This window comes from Ipomoea nil, unplaced genomic scaffold (assembly GCF_001879475.1).
Source record: "Ipomoea nil cultivar Tokyo-kokei standard unplaced genomic scaffold, Asagao_1.1 scaffold1361, whole genome shotgun sequence".
NCBI lineage: Eukaryota > Viridiplantae > Streptophyta > Magnoliopsida > Solanales > Convolvulaceae > Ipomoea > Ipomoea nil.
Window position 1 is genome coordinate 774,991 of NW_017617789.1, and position 26,327 is coordinate 801,317.

The 26,327-nt window shown below is 34.2% G+C and overlaps 3 protein-coding genes across 4 annotated transcripts; all 3 read right to left on the minus strand.

The window, feature by feature from the left end:
• Positions 1-1,097: 1,097 nt before the first annotated feature.
• LOC109185875 (pyruvate kinase isozyme A, chloroplastic-like) lies at positions 1,098-7,931 on the minus strand. Its single transcript, XM_019335840.1, has 6 exons — positions 7,244-7,931; positions 6,182-6,272; positions 5,852-6,045; positions 4,897-5,018; positions 4,061-4,539; positions 1,098-1,745 (listed from the first exon to the last, which is right to left on the minus strand). Exons 1-6 carry the CDS (start codon positions 7,826-7,828, stop codon positions 1,444-1,446), a joined length of 1,773 nt encoding a protein of 590 aa, XP_019191385.1. The 5' UTR covers positions 7,829-7,931; the 3' UTR covers positions 1,098-1,443.
• A 2,564-nt stretch (positions 7,932-10,495) lies between these two features.
• On the minus strand, positions 10,496-13,045 carry LOC109185876 (guanine nucleotide-binding protein subunit gamma 2-like). The gene is made up of 4 exons (XM_019335841.1): positions 12,573-13,045; positions 11,124-11,176; positions 10,992-11,036; positions 10,496-10,899 (listed from the first exon to the last, which is right to left on the minus strand). The coding sequence occupies exons 1-4, from the start codon at positions 12,687-12,689 to the stop codon at positions 10,815-10,817; spliced, it is 300 nt and encodes a 99-aa protein (XP_019191386.1). The 5' UTR covers positions 12,690-13,045; the 3' UTR covers positions 10,496-10,814.
• A 5,892-nt stretch (positions 13,046-18,937) lies between these two features.
• Positions 18,938-26,327, minus strand: LOC109185874 (arginine--tRNA ligase, chloroplastic/mitochondrial-like). Of its 2 annotated transcripts, none has more exons than XM_019335838.1 (19): positions 26,119-26,327; positions 25,890-25,996; positions 24,729-24,805; positions 24,512-24,639; positions 24,258-24,333; positions 24,052-24,153; positions 23,753-23,968; positions 23,562-23,642; positions 23,376-23,459; positions 22,974-23,078; positions 22,572-22,750; positions 22,135-22,219; positions 21,834-22,020; positions 21,599-21,668; positions 20,964-21,033; positions 20,741-20,830; positions 20,124-20,192; positions 19,933-20,031; positions 18,938-19,259 (listed from the first exon to the last, which is right to left on the minus strand). In XM_019335838.1, exons 2-19 carry the CDS (start codon positions 25,954-25,956, stop codon positions 19,149-19,151), a joined length of 1,896 nt encoding a protein of 631 aa, XP_019191383.1. In that variant the 5' UTR covers positions 25,957-25,996; positions 26,119-26,327; the 3' UTR covers positions 18,938-19,148. The 2 variants fall into 2 exon arrangements, with proteins under 2 accessions (XP_019191383.1, XP_019191384.1); XM_019335839.1 differs by having other exon boundaries at positions 24,729-24,809; positions 26,119-26,292.

Consider the following 26,327-nt stretch of genomic DNA (forward strand, 5'->3'; position numbering starts at 1 on the left):
AGCAATCATTATAGTGTACTATAATCTACATTGCAAGATGGACTAATGGTATACATATTTATTTTTAGTATATTGAAGATTCATTTTTAATATAATGAATGTTCATTTTTAGTGTACTACATGTTCATTTTTTATATAATAAACTTTCAGTACATTAAAAATGAACATTTATTAATCGTTCTCCTTTTAATATGGATCATGTTCCACTGTATAATTTGCCATTTGACAGAGTCATCCTGTTTGATAATGACTTGGTTAAACAATTAATATGAGTGTTTGACTAATTAATTTTTTTTTTGTAACAACTTATTGCTCTAAAACATTAAATTTCAAAAAGCTGCTCAAAGCAACTTTTTCGATTAGAAAAAGTCATTTTGTATATAATCAGTTATGAGCTAATAACAGTCAATTTACCAAATATCTTTTTACAATCAGATAATGTTATCAACTGGTCAAATCCACTAACTCAATCAGCTAACAACTATTTACCAAACACTTCCCGTAAGTTCGGATTTTGTTGGACTTGCAAACCACTTGACAATTTATTTTTATTAAAAAAAAAAAAAAAAAAGTCACATCATATTGAAATGGCTGCACTTTCAGGGATAACAACAGCCTTATCCCAGATGAGATATGATAACCATTTTAATCTCATAGATTCCATCTGGTGGCAATCCTAGGGATTACAACTGGGATTGCTGTTCACAACACCATATTTAGCTAATCTACTTGAGATTATAGTACCTGGGAACTGGCACTCTCTTGTTTTATTAACCCCAACTTCCATTATTGACCATTTTTCCTCTGCAAAATATGACCCATGAGACCATAATACTCCCCACAATCTCACAACATTTCAACCCCATAATCCAGAAAAGACCAAGAAACTTTCAACTCCATAGATTTGGAAAGATGTACAGCACTGTGAAATGTCATGTCCATTGAAAAAACAGGCTGTTGCCTTAATTGTCAACCATATTTTCAACAACAACAAAGTCATACTAATCTAGACTGGACTCATGGACTTATCATGAACCAGATATTTTTTTTTCAATATATGGACTCAATTTTTTTGTCAAATTATATGAAAGGTAAGGTTTATGTCAAGGGTCAATCAAATGGAAAATTATGTGCTACCTGACAACATTTAAGAGAGCTACTGTACTATTGCACACTAATCCAAATTGATGAATCTTTGAAGATATACAAGAAAGTTTAAGAGCTTAAAGAAGCAAATATACCCTCATAATCCTCACTAGAATTTCTAAAGAAAAATATGCAATCCGGTCAATAAATTACCACATTACTCATCTGGTACATTTGGAACAACATATTAGTCTTTGACTGCTAACTTGGCCTATGCAAGCAAGATTCACTGTCTGAAGAGCAGTAGACTGATGGGGGTTGTAAAACTAATAGTTTGTGCCAGAATTTGTTGTGTTCTCATGGAACATTCATAACCTGGATAGATTGCAACATGTCAGAAACAGCAACGACCAGGTCACCTGATTTGATCATGCCCCGAGCCTTTAGCAGGGAAAAGGTTTTGTTGAGGTTGCTTTCCATGTCATCAGAGAAACTCAAGCGGAAAGGGATTAGACCCCATTGCAGGTTCAGGCGTCTACGCACAGAGGTCGTGGTTGTAAATGCGAAAATGGGGCAATCAGGTCGGCAGCGTGATAGGAGAGAAGCCATGTGACCATCCTTGGTGTAGACAAAAAGAGCATCAACCCCCAAATTATTAGCTGCAAATTTAATTAGCCACGTAAGATTAAAGGAGTCATGAAAGTGGAATAATAAGATATGATTTGTTTAAGAGATCATCCAACTGTATTTCCCTTCTCATGTCACTAACTGTTTCAATTCAAAAACAAAAACAGACCCAAAAAGCTGTTGAAGTCTTTTCAATTCTGCAAACTGACACCCTTCATTCATTGGATGCTAAAAAGCCTTGTGGCCCACAAGTTAAACAACAAATGGACCCCAGTGCAACATGCACAAGTGGTTCCTTTATACAGTGGTTTCATCACTATCTGTCCAAATAATGTGAAGTTCACTGTCCTACAGGGCCACATACTATGTCCTACAGTTCATTTATGTTTGATCTAACAACATTGAATAGAACCAATACCACATTACCACCAAAAGCCATAAGCTAAGCAAACTATGTTCAATAGACTCATTCTGTTAGAAAGGGTGATCCTTCAATTGTAGTATTGGCAAAGATTCTAAATTACTATTTCTAACTTGAGTTTAAGAAGATTCCATACTAAAAACTTTTCTGACAGAAAGAAAAAAAAAACTAGTTGAGAACATTGAGAAATGAGAACACTTTTTGAAAAAATAAAAGAAGAAGAGAGAGAGAGAGAGAAGCAACAGGATCAACTTCTGTTCAGTGATATAAAATACGGAGTATTAATTAACACTGAAGAAAAAAGAAAAAAAAAAACTTGTGTTTTCAATGTCATGGGCTTAATACACAGTATCAAAAGTTTCAAACTTTAAAGATTGATATAAAAAATAAATAAATGAATACATAACCAAAAGTTATAATAAGCTTAATCCAAAAAAGGAAGATGCAAGGCCTATATTTGAAACTATCCTCCTTAAAAACAGGAAACATATTCCCAAATTTTCATTCTTTATGCCGCATGCCTCCACCTATATCACATGAGCACAATATAGACTTACTCAAGTTTTTTCCTACTTTACTTCCATATTCTCCAACCTAAACCTTGAATAGCTTTCTCTCATTACTACCTCTACTGTCCTCCCAACTCATCCAGGAAAGTGAACACCTTTATGAAGATGGCACAAAAGTTGCCCCAACTTCAAAAAAACCGTAAAACTTTTAGGTGGGACCAACTCTCCATGGGACTCTAGTAGGCTGCATATAGGTGTCCAGGTCATTGCCAGTAATATCATAGTAAATATTTGAATCTAAAAGGCAAGGATAGTAACTGATTCAAAAATAAGGGGGTTCGGGGAGCAGCTTCTATTGTATTTCTTTTTTTTTTTTTTTTAAAGGCATGGAAAGAAGAGCATGTTTCTTTTGAAAAAGAGTGAAGTACACAGGTAATTGAAGAGTTGCCCATTTAACAGTGGTGAGAACTCCAAGTCTCCAAATATGGTCCAGATTGCATGATGTAAATCCTGGTGTGGTATTCCTAAAGGTCCACTTAGGCACTTACTTTACATGTCTAAAACTTCATTTCATGGCAGAATCCTCCAAACTTATGAAATGAATATAACAAAAAATTAAAGTGCAAGTGGTTCAGAGACATTGACTAGCTGGGTCTAAAACTCCAAAACACCAAACAAAATTCAAAAGTTATTTGTGATAGCACCAACTCTCAACATCCTTATCTTTTCCAGGTAACCAACGCTAAAAGAGAATATGCTCATATGTCTATGTTACATGAGACAAACACAGAACATTGAGAAAGTATACTTCATAAATTTGTTACAAGTATACTTTGATTAAGTACTTATCTTCTCTGAGAAATATATCAAAAACCATACAATGAAAATATATCGGAATTACTGAGTATTAACATGCTCCAATTTCAGGTTGAATGCCTAATTCAACTTCATAGTAATTGCTGAATAGAGAGTAAAAATGCGAATTAATTACATTATGCAGAAAAGCTTGTTGAACCACAACTTACTCTGGTTTTTCAAATATTGATAAGTGTAAGAATTTATTGGGGAAGTAAAAAATTCAGATGACTCTAGTATCTGTTTGTCCATAATACACTTATTCTAAGTGAATGCAAAGACTTTTATCTTCATCTCAAAAAGGATAACTAGCATTCATTTTAGTATGGAAATGTTTTGAGGCATTTGGTGATTTCAAGATCATTTCAAAAAGTTTAATCCAGACTAATTTTTCAGGAGTATTTTTGTGATTGTTCTTATTTGTTAAGAACAGATGCATGCTTCTTAGTAGAAGTTCCTACATGCAATGCACTTCATTAACTCTAATTTTAGACATACACACAAGCCATACAATAAATGTATTAAAGAAATATTCTTAAAACTTTTAAAATAGATTTCTTACCCATCTTGGCAGCAGAATTGCAAATTTCTTCTGATATGCTATCTCCAAATGAAGAAGCAATAGACGGCAATTCCATAGCTTCATGTTGCTTCTGTTCTCTCCACTGCCTCTCAATTCTCAAACTAACAGTTCTTAACACAGTCAACGCCTTATCAGGGTACTGCCCCATGGCCGACTCTCCTGATAGCATCAAAGCATCTGCCCTTTGCCTTACTGCTTCAGAAACATCAGCCACTTCAGCTCTAGTAGGAATAGGATATTCGATCATAGACTCAAGTAACTGCGAAGCAACTATAACAGGTTTATTCAGCTGTCTACAAAGCTGAACAATCTTTTCCTGCTCCGATGGAACCTGTTCCAATGGGATCTGAGCACCAAGATCTCCTCTTGCCACCATAGCTCCATCTGACACTTGAATAATTTCTTCCAAATTCTTCAATGAGTCAATACTCTCTATCTTTGCAATTACCGCAATATCACTGCAACCAAAATCAATATATAAACTCTCAAATTCTCCGGTATCTAGTAGATAGGAAGAGCTTCAATTGTTTGGTTAATCTACAACTCTACAAGGCTCCCACATTATGCACATTTTAAGGAAGATCCACGCCCTATTACTCCAAGGTCTGCAGAGCTTATGGGGAAGGAGGAAGAATGCAACAGTAGTTTTTAAGAGAAGTTTACAAGTTTTGAACCCATGACTTACAGGGTCAAGGGTGAGCATTTGGCTTCTAGCCTTCTACAAAAAGTCCAACTTTAAATAAAGTAACTTCACATTAAGAATCAAAGTATATATTTCTCTTATGACTAAGAAAAAAAGGAAATCACATACTGACCTATCACGAGCTCGTGCTTTGATGTAACTTTTAAGATGGTTAATGACTTCAGCAGACTTGACAAATGATACTGCAATAAATTCTACGCCTTCTGTAATCCCAAAGTCGATGTCTAGCCAATCCTGAAGGAAAAGAATGTTTGAGCCGGAGATTACATACTAAAAAGATTTGCTCTTTGAGATTTTAATATATGTACTTAAGAACAAAGGGCATTGCTAATAGATACACGCATGCACCCAAACCAAGAGCCACTCTAAAAGCTTGTGCTTTCTGTTACTTTTGCATTTGATAACTAAAGAATATTATTTTCTATCTTCTACTGAAGCATTTAAGTTTCTAAACTATAAATGGAATTCTCAAGCATTTACTTGTACAAGTAAAACTTACCATCCTTTAATGATGAAAGTAAAAGACTAACAAAATCCTTGGGAAAAGCACATGGAAAGTTTGAAGTAAACTAAGCTAAATTGTTGGTCACATTAACAACTTTCTGCTATTTTCTACTTAAGCTATAAATAGAGCAAAAGGATCTAATAATGAAAAATGTTGCAAAATAAAGTACTTAAACTAACAATTAATGTTATCAGTATCTTAACATATGAGCTCCAACGAGTTGTATCATCAAATAGAATCCATCAATATTACAAGCACATTTATATTATTTTATTTATTGCAAATCTGCAAACTCCACATGTAAAATACATTGGGTTGCAATCCTACTATACAGAAAACATTAGATTCCATCTATAGAAAGTAATCTATTCATAAAAAAGAGTAGTTCCACAGTTAATTATAGCAAGGAAGCATATGGACATCTCTGCATTCAAGCAAGTAAGAGCACTGCTCAAGTTAATTGTTTTTTACAGGGTATTTATACAGAGTACCAGATTTTAGTAAAAATGAATAAATGAAAACACATTATGCTCATTATATTGAAAGAGAAACAAGCACCAACCTTCGAGGAAACAGTAGGAAGCATAGCATTTCGCTCTCTTACTAATTTCCCATCGCGCCAAAATGTCAAATTAGCCCGCGGCAATAAGAGCCCAGGATCTGTGCAGAGACACTTAACATCTGGACCAATTTTCTCAATCACCTCAAACCTCACCATTCCACCATCTACTAGTAGATCATCCCCCACTTTCACATCTGTAACAGCAAATTATAAAACAGTGAACTTCCTATATACTTCATTAGATGACTCTAACAACCACTGAAAGCTACTATCAGTGCTTCGTGAAAGCAATAACCATATATTTTGCTTGAATCCAGAAATTTCATAAACCTTCAGCAAAGCCATCATAGTTAACGTTAATGGTCCGCTCAGGTTGAGTTGATTCAAATGCTCGAACACTGAAGGTCCAAATTTCCCCATCCTGAAGAAAGAATAAGATGTGAATGTATACATAACTCTTCACTGCAGCACATAATGCAACATTAAATGCCGATTCACAGTTTACTAGCTCCAACTAAACTCTATAGAGAAATCCTAAGGCGGTGCAATGCTCTTTCTTATCCTACTCATAAACAACAAGTATTAGAAAGAAAATGGGCATCACTACTTGAACTACTATAGTGTTGTCCAGCAAGCTCTCTGAAATTTTCTCAAATTAAAAAGAAACCAAAAAGAAAAAATCACAAGTGAAACCCAATTTTTCCAAAATCTTGTATCAAAGTCCCACGACCACCGAGTCCAAAGCAGAATTATTTATTCCTCATCAATTCCACTTTTAACATTCAAATAGCAGCTCAAGTAAATATTGAATCATCTATTGTATTACTCAGAGAGTGTCAATCTTTAGCAAATTTCTCATGTATTTACAAAATAGAATTGCATAATTGCTAAAAGGGAAACAAACTCAAGCATTGGCACCTCACTTTCATCAACTAGAATGATTCTGCACTTCAAAGACAGGGTTTTACAATTCAACCAAACTCATGACACTATTACTCAAGAAGCTAACTTTGTTTCTTAGAACTACAAAAGCCAAAAAAGAAAGAAAAAGGCAAATGACTATTTGAGGATGAGATGCTTTTCAAAACTTTTTCTTAATATTTAATTAGTGGATTCTTATGCCTAGTTTGGTCTTCCAATTTTGTAATCATCATCACCATTATTATTTCAAGAGGCTCAATGCTCATGAGACTCAGTGTAACCTCCAATATTTTATTTATTTATACTACATACTATACTCAGCAATAGAACTATTTATCCTTCACAAAGACACTACAATCAAAAGTCATATTAGTTAAGTGCTAAATAAGAGCCAAATCAAATAGTTCATCATTAAATCATTAAATACTCATAAAAGAGAAAAGTATTACGGACTAGTACAATTTATGATACCTCAGCTTTGGCAGAAGAAGCGCCTCCAAGATCACCCATGTGGATCTCGCTGCCCTCAGTATCCATCATAATGGCGACTGCAAACCCCTTCTCCTCGTTCAACCGCCGGACCCGCTCGATGACCATCCTGTGCCACTCCCGCGTGCCGTGGCACATGTTGATTCGAGCCACATTCATCCCGGCGACGGCCAGCGCCTCCAGCTGCTCGAAGCCGCACGTGGCGGGACCAATGGTGCACACGAGCTTGGTCCTCCTGGTGCTCCGGAAGCCATTCTCCTTGAGCTCCGCCTCCGTCACCGCGTCCACCTCAATCGCAGCCGCGAGCGCGTCGCCAAAGCCGTGCTCCCGCGTGGCGGCCGACACGACCCCGGCGCCGGCGCCGTTGTGCGAGACCAGCACCGAGGAAGAAGACGAATCGAGATCCGACGTCGAAGCCCTAGCGATGGAGCCCCGTCCGGATATCTTGGCCGCCGGCAACCGTAAAGCGGCGGCGGCGGAGGAGAACGAGAGCGAGGGCTTGGAAACCGGTAAAGTGGCGGCCGAACGCGACGAGGAGGAAACGAAGAAATTGAGAGATTGCGACATGTTTCTCCGGTTAGCTAACGGCGATTGGGAGGAGTGAGAACTGAGAAGAGAGCGAGATAACGGAGTCAAAAAATAGAAGAAACGGCGGAGATAGCGAGGGGAGTGTTAAGTCTATTAATATCATACTCACACTACTTAAGTATTCTTAGATTACTTAAACCAAATGTTCCAAAGTATATATTTAGAAAATTTCTATAATTTTAATTATTTAGGAGTGAAAGAATGTTCAAATAGACCACTGGACATAACCTGAAAATATAATTAAGTCACTAAACGAAAAACAAGTATAATCAAGCCATTGAACATTCCAAAAACTTGCAATTAGGTCACTGGACACTCTAAATGTATGCAATTTCACCGGATAGCAGGTTACCTGCTTACATGGCAGCTAAGTTGATATTTTAAATAATTTTTAATAAATTTAAAAATAAATAAATAAAAATTAGACGAAGGGGTCACCCGTCGTTTTTTTTTTTTCTTTTTAATTTTTTTTTTTTTAAAAAATTGTTAAAAATTATTAAAAATACCAGCTCAGCTACCACCTAAGCAGGTAACCTACTAAAATTGATGGTAACCTGTTATCAGGTGATATTTTATACATTTAAAGTGTTTAGTGGTCTAATTACACTTTTTTTCGTTTAGTGACCTAATTGCATTTTTAAGTTACGTTGTCAACTTGAACCTTATTTCTTTTAGGATTTAGGAAAGTCATGAGTTTTCTATTTTTTGATCCACGTAAATCTCCATTTGATTTGTCTCAACTCTCAACTAACAGGGCGTTTGGTTGGAGGGATTTTAAATTCCCTTCCCACTTAATTCCCACCTAATTCCAAAGACCATTAAATTCCGTAGTTTGGTTGAAGGGAATTGCAATTCCCCCATTTTCATGGAATTAAAATCCCATGTCCCCCTTGGTATTTTAATTCCTGGGAAAAACAGATAGTGATGAGTCAAAATTACCCCTTCCTTTTTTAACCTAAAATTAATGTCTAACAACAATAATGGACATTTTTGACTTTATACTACTTATTCCTTTTCAATTCCCATGTATACCAAACATTGGAATTGAAATTCCCAGTAATTTTATTCCTGTCAACCAAACACTAGAATTTAAATTCCCACTTTATTCCCAGTAATTCAACTCCTATAGAATTATAATTCCTTTCCCACATAATTCCCCCCCTCCAACCAAACGCCCTGTAAATATTTTATTTTTTTTTGAGAAAAAATGTTAGTTTGCCTTTTATATTTTTCGGTCAATTTTGTTCTATGTTTTTCTATTAAAAATTGAATTGTCAATATTTTTTTTTTTTTTGCATTATTTGAACAAATTATTACTAACTTGCCACATATATAATACTCCGTAATTGATAACCGGTATTAAAAATTTTCCAAAAGTATAATTTAATTATTTAATTCTTAAGTGACAAATCAACTACTACTCAACCACTCCTCCGGCATTAAAATGTTTTCAATACTTCTCCCAAAAATGTAAAGTAGTAGGCCAATAATTAATTCATTCAAATCAGATAAAAGAAAATGAGATATATAAAAATATGAAAATTTTAATGTACCGCACCATACTTTTACACTCTATCTAAATAAAAACATAATAAGTGTGAATGAAAGTTATACCATTTATTTATGTCCCATTTTTCCGTTAAGTTTTTTTTATACCTTATGATATAAAGGTTGTACTTTATAATATTTTGGACAAACATACCCCTACCGTTATAACTTCCGTTATCTTTTCCACTATTGTTACCATACACATGCATCCACCATATATTTTCTTATCTTATTCAATAATAATAATAATAATAATAATATTTACACATTATAATTTGGAGTTATTTCCTACAATATAAATATCAAATGTATAAAAATGTTTACACCATTATTATTATTATTATTATTATTATTATTATTTATAATAATTTAAATATTAAAAATCTTAATATAAAATACTAATATTGGGCACCTAATTTTTGCGCATCACGCATCAGAAAATACTAGTACAATAAAAAAAAGTGAATGAGTAATCTTTTAAATTTACACCATATTATAGAGACATTGTCTTTACTCTTTATAGTATCTGATACAAACTTAAAATTGTACTCATATTTTTTTTGGATTATATACGAGGTAAGAAACACCAATATCAATCGTCATGATATATTTTTCCTATAAAAATAATATATTACTAGAGAAAATCATCACTTTGTTCCCTTATTTGTTTCCCAATTGTCTATATAGTCTCTAGTTTTCAATTTCAACTAATTTGATCCTCGAATTGTTTAAAATTTCGTCAATTAAACCCTTCCATGGATAAAAATGGTGATTTACTCATTTTTAAAATTTCGTCAATTTAATCATCGAAAATCAAACTTACTCTCCTCTTTATCTGTCCTCCATATAAGCATTGTGTCCTCAAAAATCACTATTGTAATTGCCGGCCTCATCTCCATATTGTCTATAGCAGGATCTAAACTCCCACCCAGCCATTCACTAAGCACACTTCAATTCTTTCTTTTTAACACCTAATACAATCAATTCTTACTCGAGTTTAATATGCTTCCTTGGATCATTTAATGAACATTAATGTTAGCACAAGAATCTTATCAAAAAAAAAAAAATTGTTAGCACAAGAATATCTGTCAAAATGCATTTATAATGTTAAACACTTAAACTATAGAAAAAAAAAAGAGATTATGAGAATTGGATAGTTCAAAGGCTTTAAGCAAAAGCAAATATTCTGACAACCTTGTGCTGTACCATAAAATGAAGTCCAACCTAGTTCAACTTAGTTGAACATAAGCAAAGCAACAAATCTCTTTCGGTTTCAGCTTCCTACAATTTCAAAACCAAAAAAAAAAAAAAAAAAAAAAAAAGTTCCTGCACCATTTCCCTTCATAGTTAGCAGCTTCGATTAACAATTGACTCTCCAATCAATGACGAAACGTCTGGATGAATAAGCCGAGAAGAATCAGAGTATCCAGCATCCACAACTAGATTCGTCTTGTGGTCCTTCGAACCACAGATCCCAAGAAGGATTTATCGGGCCATTAGTTCTGGCACGAAGAAATAGCAACTCGCTTTAGTAAACAATTCTATTATAGTAACCCAAACTTACAACACGTTTAGCAAATCCACGAAGGCTTACTGTGGGAGAAGTGGATCCGGTTTTGTTCCCACGTTATGCAACATTCTGGTGTCCACACAAAACAATCCAATTAGACAATTGATATCACTCGTTACATGCACCGAAACATGTAAATATTGTTTGTTTTCTTACTCTTTGCAAGCAGCCGAGGCCTTTTCCATTTTGTCCAGCTGTTCCATTTCCTCCTGGAGCACCCGAAGAAAACTAATTAATTTCTTACCAAAAACGAGTAGCATTCATTAAACTAATAAAAAGATAACAAGAGATGCAAGGTCGAAGGATAAACTATTGTATGTGTATCATGTTAAAGAGCTCTGGGTATGGCCTTACTCCAGAGTACCAGTCAAACTTTGCAAACGTGGTTCAGGTCCACCTAATTGAAGCATGTGCCACGCCCCCTCACGTGTGCAGTGGGTTCCAAGCAAAAGCCATGACCTTTGGCATGGCTCTGATACCAAATTGAAGCATGTGCTCCATCTCAACTAAAACCCTAAGCTCATAGTTGGATTGCACATTAATGGTTATATGCTCAATACACCTCACCCGTTATATTGAGCCTCATAGTTATAAGCATTCTCTGATAGCATTAAGAAGCACAACATACGGGGGCCAAGTTAGTCAGGCGGTTATCTTGGTAACCACAAGGTTACAAGTTCAACTCCTAGAGGGGAGCGGGCTATTGGCCTTCTTGGTTTGAGTCGGTTAGCTATGGACAACTTAGGGCTATTTTAGCATATATATACACAAACTCGTGGGCAGCAAAGCACAGTTCTTAAACGGCAAAAAAAAGAGTCAAGATCCGTAACTTTCATCACATATAAACTAGCACCAAAGATCAGGAGCATATACTTTCAAACAATTAACACATAAAACCATCTAAAGTTCAAGAATACACCATTTCCAAACAGAAAAGATTTATAAAACAACTAATCTAATTTGCTACAAAAAGTTTCCTTTTCTTGGCTTTGCATTGAATTGTATTCATGTTCTTTCCCTTCTCTTTTTACATTTTTACATCGATTTGAACATCACTCGAGTATAATGTACAAACCCCTCGCCTTAATCTCACACACATCGGTTTCTAGATCTCTTGTCCACTATACTATACCATACTCCTAAGTCCTAACCTATCTATAGGTATAATTTGCTAACACAAATGGCTAAACCTTGGTCTAGGAAACTCCGAAACTCTAACTTCTAAATTTCAGTTCACTTTGCGGCCCAAAGATAGTGAACAATTATGCCTATTTGCTTGAGATTACCATGTATATATTATATATACAGCTTCTTCATCTCATTTTAAGTAGTAAGTACTACCCCATTCTTTCATGAAGCCATCCACTCACTCTTTATCAAGAATCCATCACAAAATTACTGTTAAAAGCTTAAAGTTTCCACCTTTAACTCAAATTCAGCAGGGGCAATCTTAAGTAACCACTATGGAATTCAAATGAATGCTGGGAAAAATTTCTTCATTTCCTTCTTTTTAAAGAATTAGCAATAAATTCTCACCAAAAATACCCTAAAATCCAAATTTCTTTATGAATAAAAACAAAAAAATAATTGAACAGAAAGACTGACCTCCAGTAAACGAGCTTCTTGCTCTAGCCTCTTCAGTTCTGCTGAAATCCTATGCTTCCCTCCTCCAGTATCAGCCGCCGATCGGGTCTGCCGTTCTAAGCCGTTGGATGATTCCATCTCAGAGATCAAAGCCCTATGGAATCAAGAACCATTAACTACTAGCCGCTAGATTTCCAAACACCAGTAAAAAGGCCTCATTTTTAATTGAAACCCAGAGGCATTTTTTCAAAATTTTTCAAAAAAAATAAAAAATTTCCCAGTGCTATCTCATTGCTGAAGCTGAACGCCTCTGACCCTGCAGTCTGCAGATGCTTTCCCAGAGAAACTATAGAGGGGAAAGGGGTTTTACTTTTCGTTTTTATTTTTTGTTCTGGGAAAAAGAAAATTGTTTGATTTAGTCTATAGAAGAAAACGGGTGTTTTCAACTTTGTTCTCATAGGTTTATCTGTAGTGTTTCTCGTCTCGTGGCTCAAGCGGGAGTGAATGTCGCTCTCATTTCTCAAAACAACAATCTTTATATTGGCTTGGTTTAGTTGAGTTAAGGAGAGAAAAACATCATAAGACTAAGAAAAATTAGGAATTGTATGTTTTTTTTTCTTTATTATTCTACATTTCATAACAAAGTAAGAGATCTTACAATGAGTTCTTGGGATACATTGTTGGAGTTGGTGGTTGAGCATACGTAGGATGATATGAAAGATATTTTCTTTGTTGACGCTTCGAGAGGTTTGACATGGTGATTAGGATTGAGTGAATTCTCTCTGTGATTCTCTGATGTATCAAAAGTACTTTGAGTATGATAGTTCTTAAGGGATGTTTTTTATTATTTTAAAAAGTTTTGTTACCGGTAAAGGGAAAAAACACGTCAACATTACAAGAATATAGATCTGACAACTCCAACCGCAATAACAAAAAGGCATATTAAATTGTGTGGGGGAATCAAATGCATGCAAATCATCATGATTAGTAGCCAACTAATGAGTGAATGATTTATCTCGTGACATACATACTTTATATAGCATGTCTATTCACGATTTGTACATTACTTAATGGCATGTTAATCAAACTGCAAGGCGGAGTAATAATACTCCATAAAAATAACCGTATTTCGAATTATTCTTTTTCAAAACCGTGAACCACTAATTCAAAACTTGAACCAAACTGTAATGATGTCTAATACTCCACTCTATTCATATCAAGAAAATAACATAGTAATTAAATTGTTTGGGGCATTTAAGTTTATGCAAGTTATTTGTAAATTACTTTCTAACAACTCATTATAAAACCCTCTCCAAATATGAAGTAGAATTACACACTACCTTCATTTGTGTGAATATCAAGAGAAGGCATTAATTTCACATCAGTTTTGAAAATGAAATTAACCTTGTTAATTAATAATCTTTAAATAAAAATTAAAAAAAAAAACATTTTACAACGTTTGAAATTTGCAATCGTTATACTGTGAACCATAATTCACATTACTATGTGGACCACTAACATACATCATATATGCTCGTTTTTAGTATATTGAAAACTCTTTTTTTTTTGTGTGTGTGTATTACATTTTACAACTTATTTTTGGAGGTTTATTTTTAAAATACTCCAAGTTCATTTTTAGTATGTTACACTAAAAATGTACCTTTGTTATATAATCTAAGGGTGTGTTTGGAAACCTGGAAAATGAGTTCTGGAAATCATTTTCCAAGTTTCCATTGTTTAGATGTGCCTGGAAAATCAAGTCAACGGAAATCATTTTCCGTTGACTTTGGAAAATAGGCTCATTTTGGAGGAAAATGACTTCCCCTTTTTTTGAGGGGAAGTCATTTTCCAACTTTTACACCAACATCACACCACCACCAACATCATCAACACAATACCACCGCAACCACTACCACCACCAACACCATCAACACCATACCACCACCGCAACCATCGTCACCGCCACCACCACTACCATACCACTGCAACCACTGTCGCCGCCACCACCACCACCATACTATCGTTACCACCACCACCATACCACTGCCACCGCCACCACCACCATACCACCGCCACCGCCACCACCACCACCATCACACCGTCGCCGCTGCCACCATCACGACCATACCACCGCAGCCACCACCACCACCATACCACCGCAACCACCGTTGCCGCCGCTGCCGCCACCAGCACCATACCACCGCAACCACCGTCGCCGCCGTCACCACCACCACCATACCACCGCAACCACCGGCGCCGCCACCACACCACCACTGCCACTGCTGTCATACCACCACCAGTTGTTATTATTATTATTATTATTATTATTATTATTATTATTATTATTATTATTATTATTATTATTATTATTATATAACAAATAACACCACTACCACTACACCACCACCACCACCATAATATTTTTGATATATTATTAGTTATTTTTTTTATTATTATATTTAAAATTATTATTATATTATTATATATTATTATACATGTTGTAATATTCGAAATAAAATAATTAAAATGTTTAATTATACAATTCTACTCATTTTCCAGAAAATGACCCAAACACACAAAAACAGTTTTCCAGAATGCAACCAAACACTGGAAAGGAAAATGTTTTCCGGAAAATGACTCATTTTCCAGAAAACATTTTCCAGAAGTCATTTTCCTACTTTCCAAACGGACCCTTAAATGAACATTTAGTATTGATAGGGTCATAAGGCAACTCACTTGCCATGCAGAGTTCACTAGTGTATTTTTTGACCTCACTAATTTACTTTCTGATCACACTAGTGTATTTCCCAACCCAAGTAATGCATGTTTACTTACCGGTCCGATCCCATTGTCAGTAGACATCCCGGTCTCACCACACACCGGAATTCAGATTGGGCATCATTGGGATCAGCTTATTTACCATTTACCGATCATAATTAATAAAAGAATCACATATTCCCGACCACAAATAGCTCTCAATAACCAATTAGTAACCTTAAATCAACCTAACTCGACCATATGAAGGCTCGTTACACGTTCACATGGCTTGTCAGTTTTATTTAGACAAGTGTACAGTGTAAAGTCCACTATCAGTGCACCCAAGCTACTTTCGGCACATGGAGAACATACGAGTCCCCCAGAACTTGTTCCATCTCTTCACCTATATAAAGCGCATTGTATGCATTAATGAGGGGACTTTTGGCCTCATAATAAAGATCACTCCAATCGGAGCTTCCCAAGTCTCGACCTTATAAGGTCGGACCCATAGTTAGTTTCCCAAGCACATTTTCACCTTCAAATTGGCTCTCTATCACACTCAATTTGACCTTAAATAATTTACTCTATCAAGTATACTAAAAATAAATATTTAGTAGTGATTCACTTTACAGTGTGTATCATAATTCACGATATAATTTGCTTAAATTTTGTTGTCCACATTCATTAGTGACAATTTATATCGTGCACTAGGGCGTACATTGCATTGTGCGCCCTGGTGCAAAACGACATCGTTTTGTACTCTTTTTTATTTTTTATTTTTTTTTGAGAAATTCCGCTTTCTGTGTCTGCGGTTAACTTCTTAAAAAAATCTCATGTTTTAAAAATGTACATAATTGCATAACCGAATGTACATAATTGTATAACAGAATGTACATAATTATATAATAGAATACACATACTCTTTTTTGAAAAGATAATACACATAATCTAACATAATACATAATACACATAAACTTTTAACATAATACACATAAGCTCTTAACTTAATATAATATACATAAACTATTAACATAAACACATTAACTCTTAACATAATACACATAAACCTTTAACATAATACACATAAAACGGTGTTCATCACCTCAACTTTCCACACAACTTAACAAAATGATGTTGTTTTGGATAAGACGGGACGTACAATACATTATGCGCCATGGTGCACGATATAACGAAAAGTTTTAAACGCAAGACAACTTGGGTTAAACATTAGCGTTATATCCTTTCAAAAAAAACCAAAACAAACAAAACATTACCGATATATTAAGTGTGGCAAATTTCACTGTGAACTGTGGTTACGTGGACCATATAGAAAAACTACTAGGGTTCTAAACTTCTAATGTGTTATATGTAAGTAGAAAATGTGCAAGTATACTAAATTATTATAAATACTCTTGAATTAGATTGAGACTTGACGGTTGATTAAATAAATTACTATACCACTGAACTCGTGCGGGCCCTACCTCATTCCTTATCCGACCCATAAATATTCTGCCCTCACAGAATAGCTAAATGATAAATTACGGTAACTAATAACTCATTAAGAGGGAGGATTCGTGCTTGGCCCCCACAATATAATATACTCATCATATTAGGTGTAACTCTTATACTGTGATTGTTAGAGTTCCATTTGTGTCATTGTCCCCAATCTATCATCTCATAATGGAATTAGCTTAGCTACACGGACTACCTCATTTCTTATCTAACCATTCATAAAGTTTTTATTTTTAAAATTCTAAATGCATTTAAATTTGTTTTATATATGTATATTTTTTTTTCTTCAATTCCCCGAATAGAATATTATGATACGGAGTAATATTTAATTTATTGAGTTTAGGGACCCGGTGGCGTTTGCATCAAGAAGACCACTCAATGCTTACTGTTCGGAATATATGACGAGCTGATGACTCCTGGCCTCCTGGGCAGTGCAACGTAACCTTAGAAATGCAAGTGTAGACGATTTTGAAACTTTATTTATTAGTTCATTTTTGCTGCTTTCATAAGATAGTGACTAATAAGGAAATGTGAGATGAGTTTTCAAACTTTATTTGTTAGTTCATTTTTGCAGCTTTCATAAGAATCATATTTCTCTCACAATTTAAGGTTATGTGATATCAAAGGAAAAGTGACAATTTTAGTCTATTAATTATGTCTAAATTGTAAACTCGGTTCAAATTTTATAAATAAATAAAAAAAAACAAAAAAAAAAAACAAAATTACTTGAAATATTAATCATATTATTGTGAAAAATAAATTATTAAAAATTAAAAATTAAAAATTAAAAATAATTAGTATAAAAACTCAATTGCTCTTACATAGTAAAAATGTAGATTGAATATAGAAATTCATATTATATATTTTCTCGAAAGGTAAAAAAATAAAATATATAAAGAGAGTAAAGAATTCGTTTTTTCTGAAATTTATATTTATATACATACATACATACATACATATATAACTATTTTACTTCACTAATTATGCTTATATTCAGTGGCGGAGCCACATTTAAGGTGCAGGGGGCCTTGGCCCCCGTATTGTAGTTTTTTTTTTTTTTTGCCCCCCTCACTAAATATTTGTTATTTTGCCCCCTCCAAGCAAGCTTTTAGGGTAATTTAGTGGATTGCTAATTTGCTATATAGTTAGTTTTTTAATTTGCAAATGAAATACATTGCAATTGTGTTTATTATAATTTATAATAATAAATTGTCATTTTGCTACCAAAATCTTTAAATTTCTGCTACTTTAATCTTTGTCTTTTTTAATTTGCAAATGAAATACGTTGCAATTGTGTTTATTATAATAATAAATTGTCATTTTGCTACCAAAATCTTTAAATTTCTACTACTTTAATTTTTATTTTTTTAATTTGCAAATGAAATACATTACAATTGTGTTTATTATAATAATAAATTGTCATTTTGCTACCAAAATCTTTAAATTTCTACTACTTTAATTTTTATTTTTTTAATTTGCAAATGAAATACATTACAATTGTGTTTATTATAATAATAAATTGTCGTTTTGGTATCAAAATCTTTAAATTTTGACTACTTTAAATTGATCTTTTCTTTAAAAGAAAGAATTCTGAAAATCCAACATCAGTAATTCATTTACAAGTATTGAGCCATTGAATTTTAGAAGACGTTCCAAATTTTATTAGATTTGTAATATAATGATGTATTTTGAAATATGTTAAATAAATATTTATATGTTTTATTTTTCCCTCTCAAATTGTTATTGGCCCCAGCACCAACCAATCCTGACTCTGCCCCTGCTTATATTGTAGACTAAAATATTTTCATATAATCAACATTCACTTGAAATCATCAATGTGAAAAACTTTTTTATATACTTGGAAAAAATTTAAGGACAAATTTGTCCTTTAATAATTTGACAAATCAAAAATAAAATTTTAGTTTAATAAAATTTACAAGTAATGAATGGAAACAACAACTTTCAACATGATTAAAAGATCTAAAATTTAAGCATAACTAATGGACTAAACCACCATTTCCCTCTCAAAAATGTTATATTACCTCAAAATATCCCTTGAACCAAACATGCATCAAGGAGAGAGTCCATTTCAATCATGGCTTTAAACAAAAGAGTGATGAACCAAGCTCAACCTTAAACCATGAGTTCACACAGCTTCCCAAAAAACAGGCAAAAAATCTCATGTAACTAGTTAATGCATGTTCATGCCAAATTTACAAAGGCAAGTTTGTGTATAAAGCAAGGATATTTCCTGGTTTAAATACATGCCGGGAAATAACAAAGCAAATAATCATTAGAAGTATCAAGAGGGTGAGTATAAACAGGTCATCAGATTTTATAAACTGGGGTGATACCCAATAAGTGGAAGCACTTCCTCATCACAACTGCGGTTGCTTCACAAAGCAAGAGCCTACTTGTTTCCTGGGCCGAGCCAACCACCTGAAAACCGCAAAGTCAAGTCGTTGGATAATGTATAAGTACATTTTCACCGATAAAACATGGCATAACATAGCATTTTTATCCCGCTTCACCCACTAAGAATAATCCATGACTGCTGTTTCAGCTGTGAACATGGGAATAATATGTAATCAATTGCATCCCAGCTACAAATTTGGTATTAGCTTCTAAATTGCAACAAAATTTTAAATTGTTTTATTTCATTTCGAGAAAACTCCACATATAGGGAAGTTTAGACACCTTAGCAACCATCATATTCAGACAATAATCTACAAGGGAAATAGTGGTCCTCAAGATAAGATACAGCTAAGTTCTTATCCCACAAAATGATTTATCCACCTCAGCAAATGGGAACAAAATGTTGAGGGTAATGTAGCAAGACATGTTATTTGATGGTTTACGCCATGGAAGTACGTATCACTTCATATTCAAAACCAAATTTACTTCTTTTTTTTTTTTTTACAAAAGGATAACACAGTCAACTAAGGAGGTATATTGAAGATTGGTAAATGCAATCATGGTTAGATTTGTTATCTTCCTACTTTAATCTTCTAGGCTCCCTACATTAATTAACTATGTAAAGAAGGTTTTCCTGTTTTAGATTTCGTTTTTATTATACTAGTTTCATATAATTATCCATAGAGAGCTTGCATACCTGACAGTTTGTGTAGAATCTTGTGAAGTCCTCGGATACGTTATAGAGATACTCGCACAATAAATTCGGTAGAAGATTCGTACAAGCTTCTTCAACAACCTACAAGAGTAAGAGGAAAAGAAAATGCAAAATTGATACTCTCATAGCTAAGATTGATGCTAAGCAGATGAGATTAGGGATTATTAATTTACCTCAGGAAATTGAAGTAAATGGACTCCCAACATTCGCTCATCGTGATGAGCTAAATCTAGTCTCCCAGTCTGTTCAATAACCATAACATCAGTCTAAAAAATTAACTAAAACATTGGAGAATTCTAGTTTGGAGATTGTAAGGATACTTGGGCAATCAATAAAAAAATCCCTAAAGCCAGGCTTAGCTCATCTCAATTGCCATAAAGTGGGTGAGTGGGTGGGTTGTTAAAGTGAATGTGAAAATGGAGCTGAAATAAGATAAAGGAAATTAAAAAGTGAATGTTATAGGATCAACTTTCCTTTGTTGCTTCAGTACTTTTCTTTTCTTTGGGAGGCGGGGAGGTGTGATACGACACATAAGGTATGATATTGATTAAAAAAACTCAACTCAACTCAATTACTTCACATGTTTTTTTCCAGATGAAAATCTAAACCCCCTGATGATGTGCTATATAAAAATATAAAATTAGCTCCAAATCTCCAAGACAAAGTACCCCTATAAACTTAGCATAACATCCCAAATGAACGCTCTTCCTCTCTAATGGCCAGTTGTGGGTTCCACACCCAATCACATACAAGACAAGATATAGGTACACTGAAAATGATGGTAAAATACCTTTTTTAGCTCCTCTATGTCTTTTCCTGATTTCCTGATGATTGAACAAATTCGTGCATGTGCATACAGTAGATATACAGCAGTATTACCCTGATAATTGAGAATAAGCCAAGTAAGATCAATATAGTACTTGGAATTGACTAAAAAGGAAAGAAACAAGAGAACTAACTTTTGAGTTGAAAATTAGATATGTAGTTACAAGGAAGCAATTCTAGCAACAAACCTTGTCGCTAAGCATCTGATCAAAATTGAAGGTGTAATTGGTCAATCTATTGTTTTTCAGGTCAGCATATCTGTTTTAAATCAAATATCAAACACCCAACAAAAAGATGTTAGACATTCCCACACAGAAAAATAAAAACTCAATAGCAACCACATCATATCACCATTCATTGGTCACAACCATTTTTCCACTGTCAAGAATTTTATTGTCCATTGAAATACAGAGAAATCAGTTCATGGATATCTAAGTAGAGGCAAGCTGATAAAGTGGCCTAGGGTTGACTGTTTTTCCTTTTTCCAGTGTATTAAGGGAAAGTAACCTAGCAAAACAGAAAACTCTTCTTTCATCCCGTTGTGCAGGGAAATCTCAGCTCAAATCTACTCTGTCCAGTCTCTTATTTAAAGTCTCATTTTATAACATAAGGATAGATGGCCAAAAGTATAACCATGTTAGCTTGCCGACTGTCAACGCAAAGATTTATCAAATCTATAATTGAGCTTGAGTCTACAGGACATCAATGCCCAGTTTACAACAGGCGACTCCAGCATGGAATTTCATTGTGTTTCCCTTGTCTGGATGAGAGATAGAGAGCTGCAGCATAAGTGATTAAGTGTGCATAGTTGGAAGGGACTTACTTAACAGCACCATATCCAACAGCTTCAGCAGTTTGCTCAAGCTCCTCTTCAGTCCACTCTTCCGCTTTGCCTGATGATAAGTTAGAGTCAGAATAGGATACATTGTCTATTGCATTTTTTGTAACCATTATGCCAAAATAATTTATTGAACAAAAAGGAAATACAAGAAGGCAGAACTAAGCCAGCCTCAAAATGTCAAATTAAAGAGGCAACAACCATGCAATTAATGACATACCTCTTTCAATGAGAGCAGTTTTACACCGGCTCTTGGCCTCATCAAGTAAATCAACCAACTTGACAACTTCAGTACTCCGAGTTCGGAACCGTTTCCCATCTTCGCCTAAAACCAGACCAAACCCCACATGGCTAGCTTTGGGATATGCATTCTCATCATATGGAAACCAACCTGCAAGTTTGGCAGCCTGGAAGAAGATTTGGGGTAAAACATAAAGCAGTTATAATTTTCAACATATCAGAACTTGTTTCCTGTGACAAATAGGACATATACATGAAGATGGGGGGTATTAAACACCTACAGCAAAAACCATTTCGAAGTGTTCACGCTGGCCAACATCAGTGACATAAATCATCCACTCTGCTTTTTCTTCATTAAGGCGATACCTATAAATTTGCAAATATGATATTAAAGCATCTTACTAAAACCGCATATATTTTATCATAAAAGTGATATTAGAACATTTGGAAGTCATTAGTCAAATTCATAAATCCTTGCATGTATGCATACAAATATATTTATTTGAGTGCATTCAAACCTTTTACAGATTTTAAGCAAAAGCATATCTTTCCTACAAGTTAACAGACTACCCACTTCCCAATAAAGATATGCAATCTAGCATACTCCTGAACATATATTGAGTATTTTCAGCATGAACCATATTCCTATTTACAGTGAACTTCTCAATGAATTTACCCTCCAGCACATCCAGAAATCAATCTTCCAAGTTAAACTTACCATATAGCAGTAAGATCAGTTGAAGCATAGTTGTATCCACCATCCCTCTTTACAACAATGAGCGGAATTTTTTTCCCTTCAATGAAGATGACACGAGCACCTTCACTTTCATCAACCAATCCCTTTTCATTTAAAAGCTCTATAGTCTTTGGAATAAAAGGATTGTAAAAGCTTTCCCCCTGAGAAGGAAACCAAGAAAACACAATTATTTCCCAGCAAAAACACAACTAATAAATGCACAGTGCATTATTACATTTTATTTTATCTGTCAAAACATAGTGCAGAAGGAATAATAATTAAATACAAGATCAGAGAATGTATTACTAATTTACTATAAATCCCATGGTTGAGAATAGGGTTATTTAAAGCCATTTAATGAAACAAAAAAGGTCGATATAGTACCCTTTCTTCCAAGTGTACTCCAAGTCGCTGATAAACCTTTTCAAATTCTCTTCGACTAATTTCACAAATCTGTGACCATGCTTTTCTGTACTTCTCCTCCCCGCCCTATTTACAAAGAAAGAATGCAACACAAGAACCATTACCAAAATAAATCTCTAATTGCATAGTAGGAAAGATGAACAATCTTTCAATTAATAAAAGAATAACAAGTTGACTTGTGTGGTCACAATTACGAAAAAAAATATAGAGACCATCTGCCTAATATAACTCTCTACTAAGAGAGTTCCTTCTCTGTTGGGAGAAAGGAATGCTTATTCAGCAGTTTCTGCAAGCTCTTTCAATAATATGATGTATCTGTTGAGTCTAGACCATTCAACAGTTTAAAATAAGTAAAAAGTTCACCTGAAGACTGACTACAGCCTTTTGTGCCCTCTCCTTGAAATCAGGATCACTATCAAATCTTTGTTTTGAAGCCTTATAAAATGCCTAAAAAGGATGAACTCCAATCAATAAGGGAAGTTTTCGGCATTATCAATCAGTGTCAATCAGCTAGAGACAGAACAAACTAACCAAAGTATCACCACTTACCTCTAAATCTCCAATAGCTTGAGGACTAGCGGCTTCCCAGTTTGGAAATTTTTCATAAAGGTATTCAATTAGCATACCAAACTATAAAAGTATAAAACCATATTAAAACTCAGAATTAATTTCATATAGAATAGAAACAGAATTTAAAACCATATTCTCTTATGGAGGCATCAAATGAAATATGAATCTACCTGTGTGCCCCAATCACCAACATGATTTCTTCGAAGAACATCAACATTAGAAAACTCAAGCATACGTGCAAGGGTGTCTCCAATGATAGTAGATCTTAAATGACCAACATGCATCTCCTTCGCTATGTTTGGTGATGAAAAGTCAACTACTGTCTTTTTGACCGGAAGCTTTGGAGCCCATGTTTCAATACCATCTACTAGCATCTTTTGGATGCTCTGCGGTAGCAATGATAATATGTCATAATAAGTTTCTTACATTCTCAAGGAATCAACAACTCTTAACCGAAAATAGTAACTACCTGAGCAATCCATTCCCTCGACAATACTACATTGACAAACCCAGGTCCAGCAATACTACATTTTTCTATTATGTCTGATTGAGGAAGATTGTTCATAATAGCCTGCAAATGAGAAACCATTTGATTGTCAAAGGATATTGATGTCCACTGTGTTGGTTGAAACAAAATTGTGATGTACCAAGCACAGCAAAAATCAATGTCATTACCTGTCCAACAGGTTGAGGACCCTTGAACTGAGTACCCTTCACTTTAATTTTAGCCCATAAGCTCATGGCATTGTTACTACCAAAAATAAGACTTGCTTAATCAGAAATTGTAGAATATAAATAGCATAAAACACCCCAAGCACTAAGAGAGAGAACATAGTTCAACTCTCAACTGGCACTGAAACTTCAAATGCTTTTCAATAGAAAAGATAGAAGACAAGAAACCTAGAATGAAATAAGAATGTAAACCATACCATTGATAGTCTCCAAATTTGGGATTGTTGCAAATAGCCATCATTGGTTGTACATCCGATTCATCAGGAAACGTTGCTCTAAGAGATTCTTCAAATAATTTTGCTAATTGCTCTTTAACACTCCCCACCTTATTCCGTTTAGAAAAGAGAAAAATTAAAAGCCAACTGTCTAATTTGTACATGTGTGACAGAACAAAACAAAGCATATATGACTTACAGCTGTCATGGTTGAAATCGGTGTTGCTGTTACTTTCCCCACACTACGAAATCTACTAGATGTAGATCTGAGTGTACCTGTCTAGTTTTCCAGAAACCACACCAAATGATTAACAAATCAGCAATCCAACAATTATTAACAACTTACATATATATGCCTATATATATATGGTTGCTACAACTTCCTAGAGTAGAATAAATATGGTTGCTACAACTTCCTAAAGTAGAGTAAATATGGCTGCCTATTTCCAACATTTCCAACACACATCATGCCTATTCACATGCCTATTTCCAATATAGATATTACTCATCGGCTAGGCGGTCGATGACATCTCGCCTAGAAAGTCCGCCTTGATAACTATGGTCAAATCTCCATAAACTAGTTTTTAATATACATCCATAGTATAAAAGTCTAATATTCTTTACAAATCTAAAAATTGTTTATTCAATTAAACTTACAGAACTTGAAGAAATAAACACCAATATTTGGTGAACTCACTAAATTTTACCAACTAATTTAAACTGAATTTTACCAAGAAATAAACACTAGAATTACAATAAGAACTCAGGAAGCATTTTACATGCATCCATATAGAATTCAGAGTTAACATAATTTCAAAATCACACGCACACATACAAATATAATACAAATAACTTCATAACAAATTCCTTTTATTTCAAAAAAAAAAAAAACTTCATAACAAATTAAACTTCAATATTTATACTTGCCTTATCTCCTGTTAGAACATATTAAAAAAATAAAAAATAAAAAATAAAAAACACAAACTGTATTCTTTATATGATTATTTAAAAAAAAAACTAAAAACTAAAGGGGCTAAACTACTAAATTAAATATTCTGGAAAAAAAATATAACAAAATTTTTATAACTTTCTCAAATTTTTTATAATAAATATATAACTAACAAGTCACAAATTTCCAGAAAAAATGTTAAAATTAGCTTTCTGGAAATAAAATAAAATAAACTCTTCAATATATGAAGATCTAATTTCTAATTTCTAAATACAGAAAAAAAAAAAAAAAAAACAAAACAAAAACAAAAAAACAAATTATGCAATTATTCAGCAACAAATCCAACCATACCAAAAAAACTGTTCACATTTAATTTTATGGGAAAAAAGAAGTAATGAAATCATATGTTACCGTTGTTACTCATTAGATTTTCTAGGCTGGAGGCTTTGACGATTTGATGGTGGCCATTGAGTAGCATACCGGCGGAGCGCTCACATGTGGAAGAAATATAGGGTTTCCTGAGTAAAGAATTGAGAGAATGAGTGGAAGTGATAGGCGACTCAAAGCTCAAGCGAGAGAGTTTGAGACTATGAGTCTCTGAAACTCTAAAAGTGAAAGTGAGAGGTTAGAGGGGACTCACCGGGAGCGATTGAGCGACGATAGGACGAAGGTGCAGACGACACTCGAGATGACAGAGAGCCGGAGATGGAGTCAGAGGAGTGAGAGGCGGAGAGCCGGAACAGGGATGGGTTTAGGGTTTAGGCGAAGCTCCCTCTCCGATTCTTTTGGCTCCAAATTCAGAATGTAATACTACTTCCCAGTTCCCATTTCGGAGAAGAGAGTTTAATT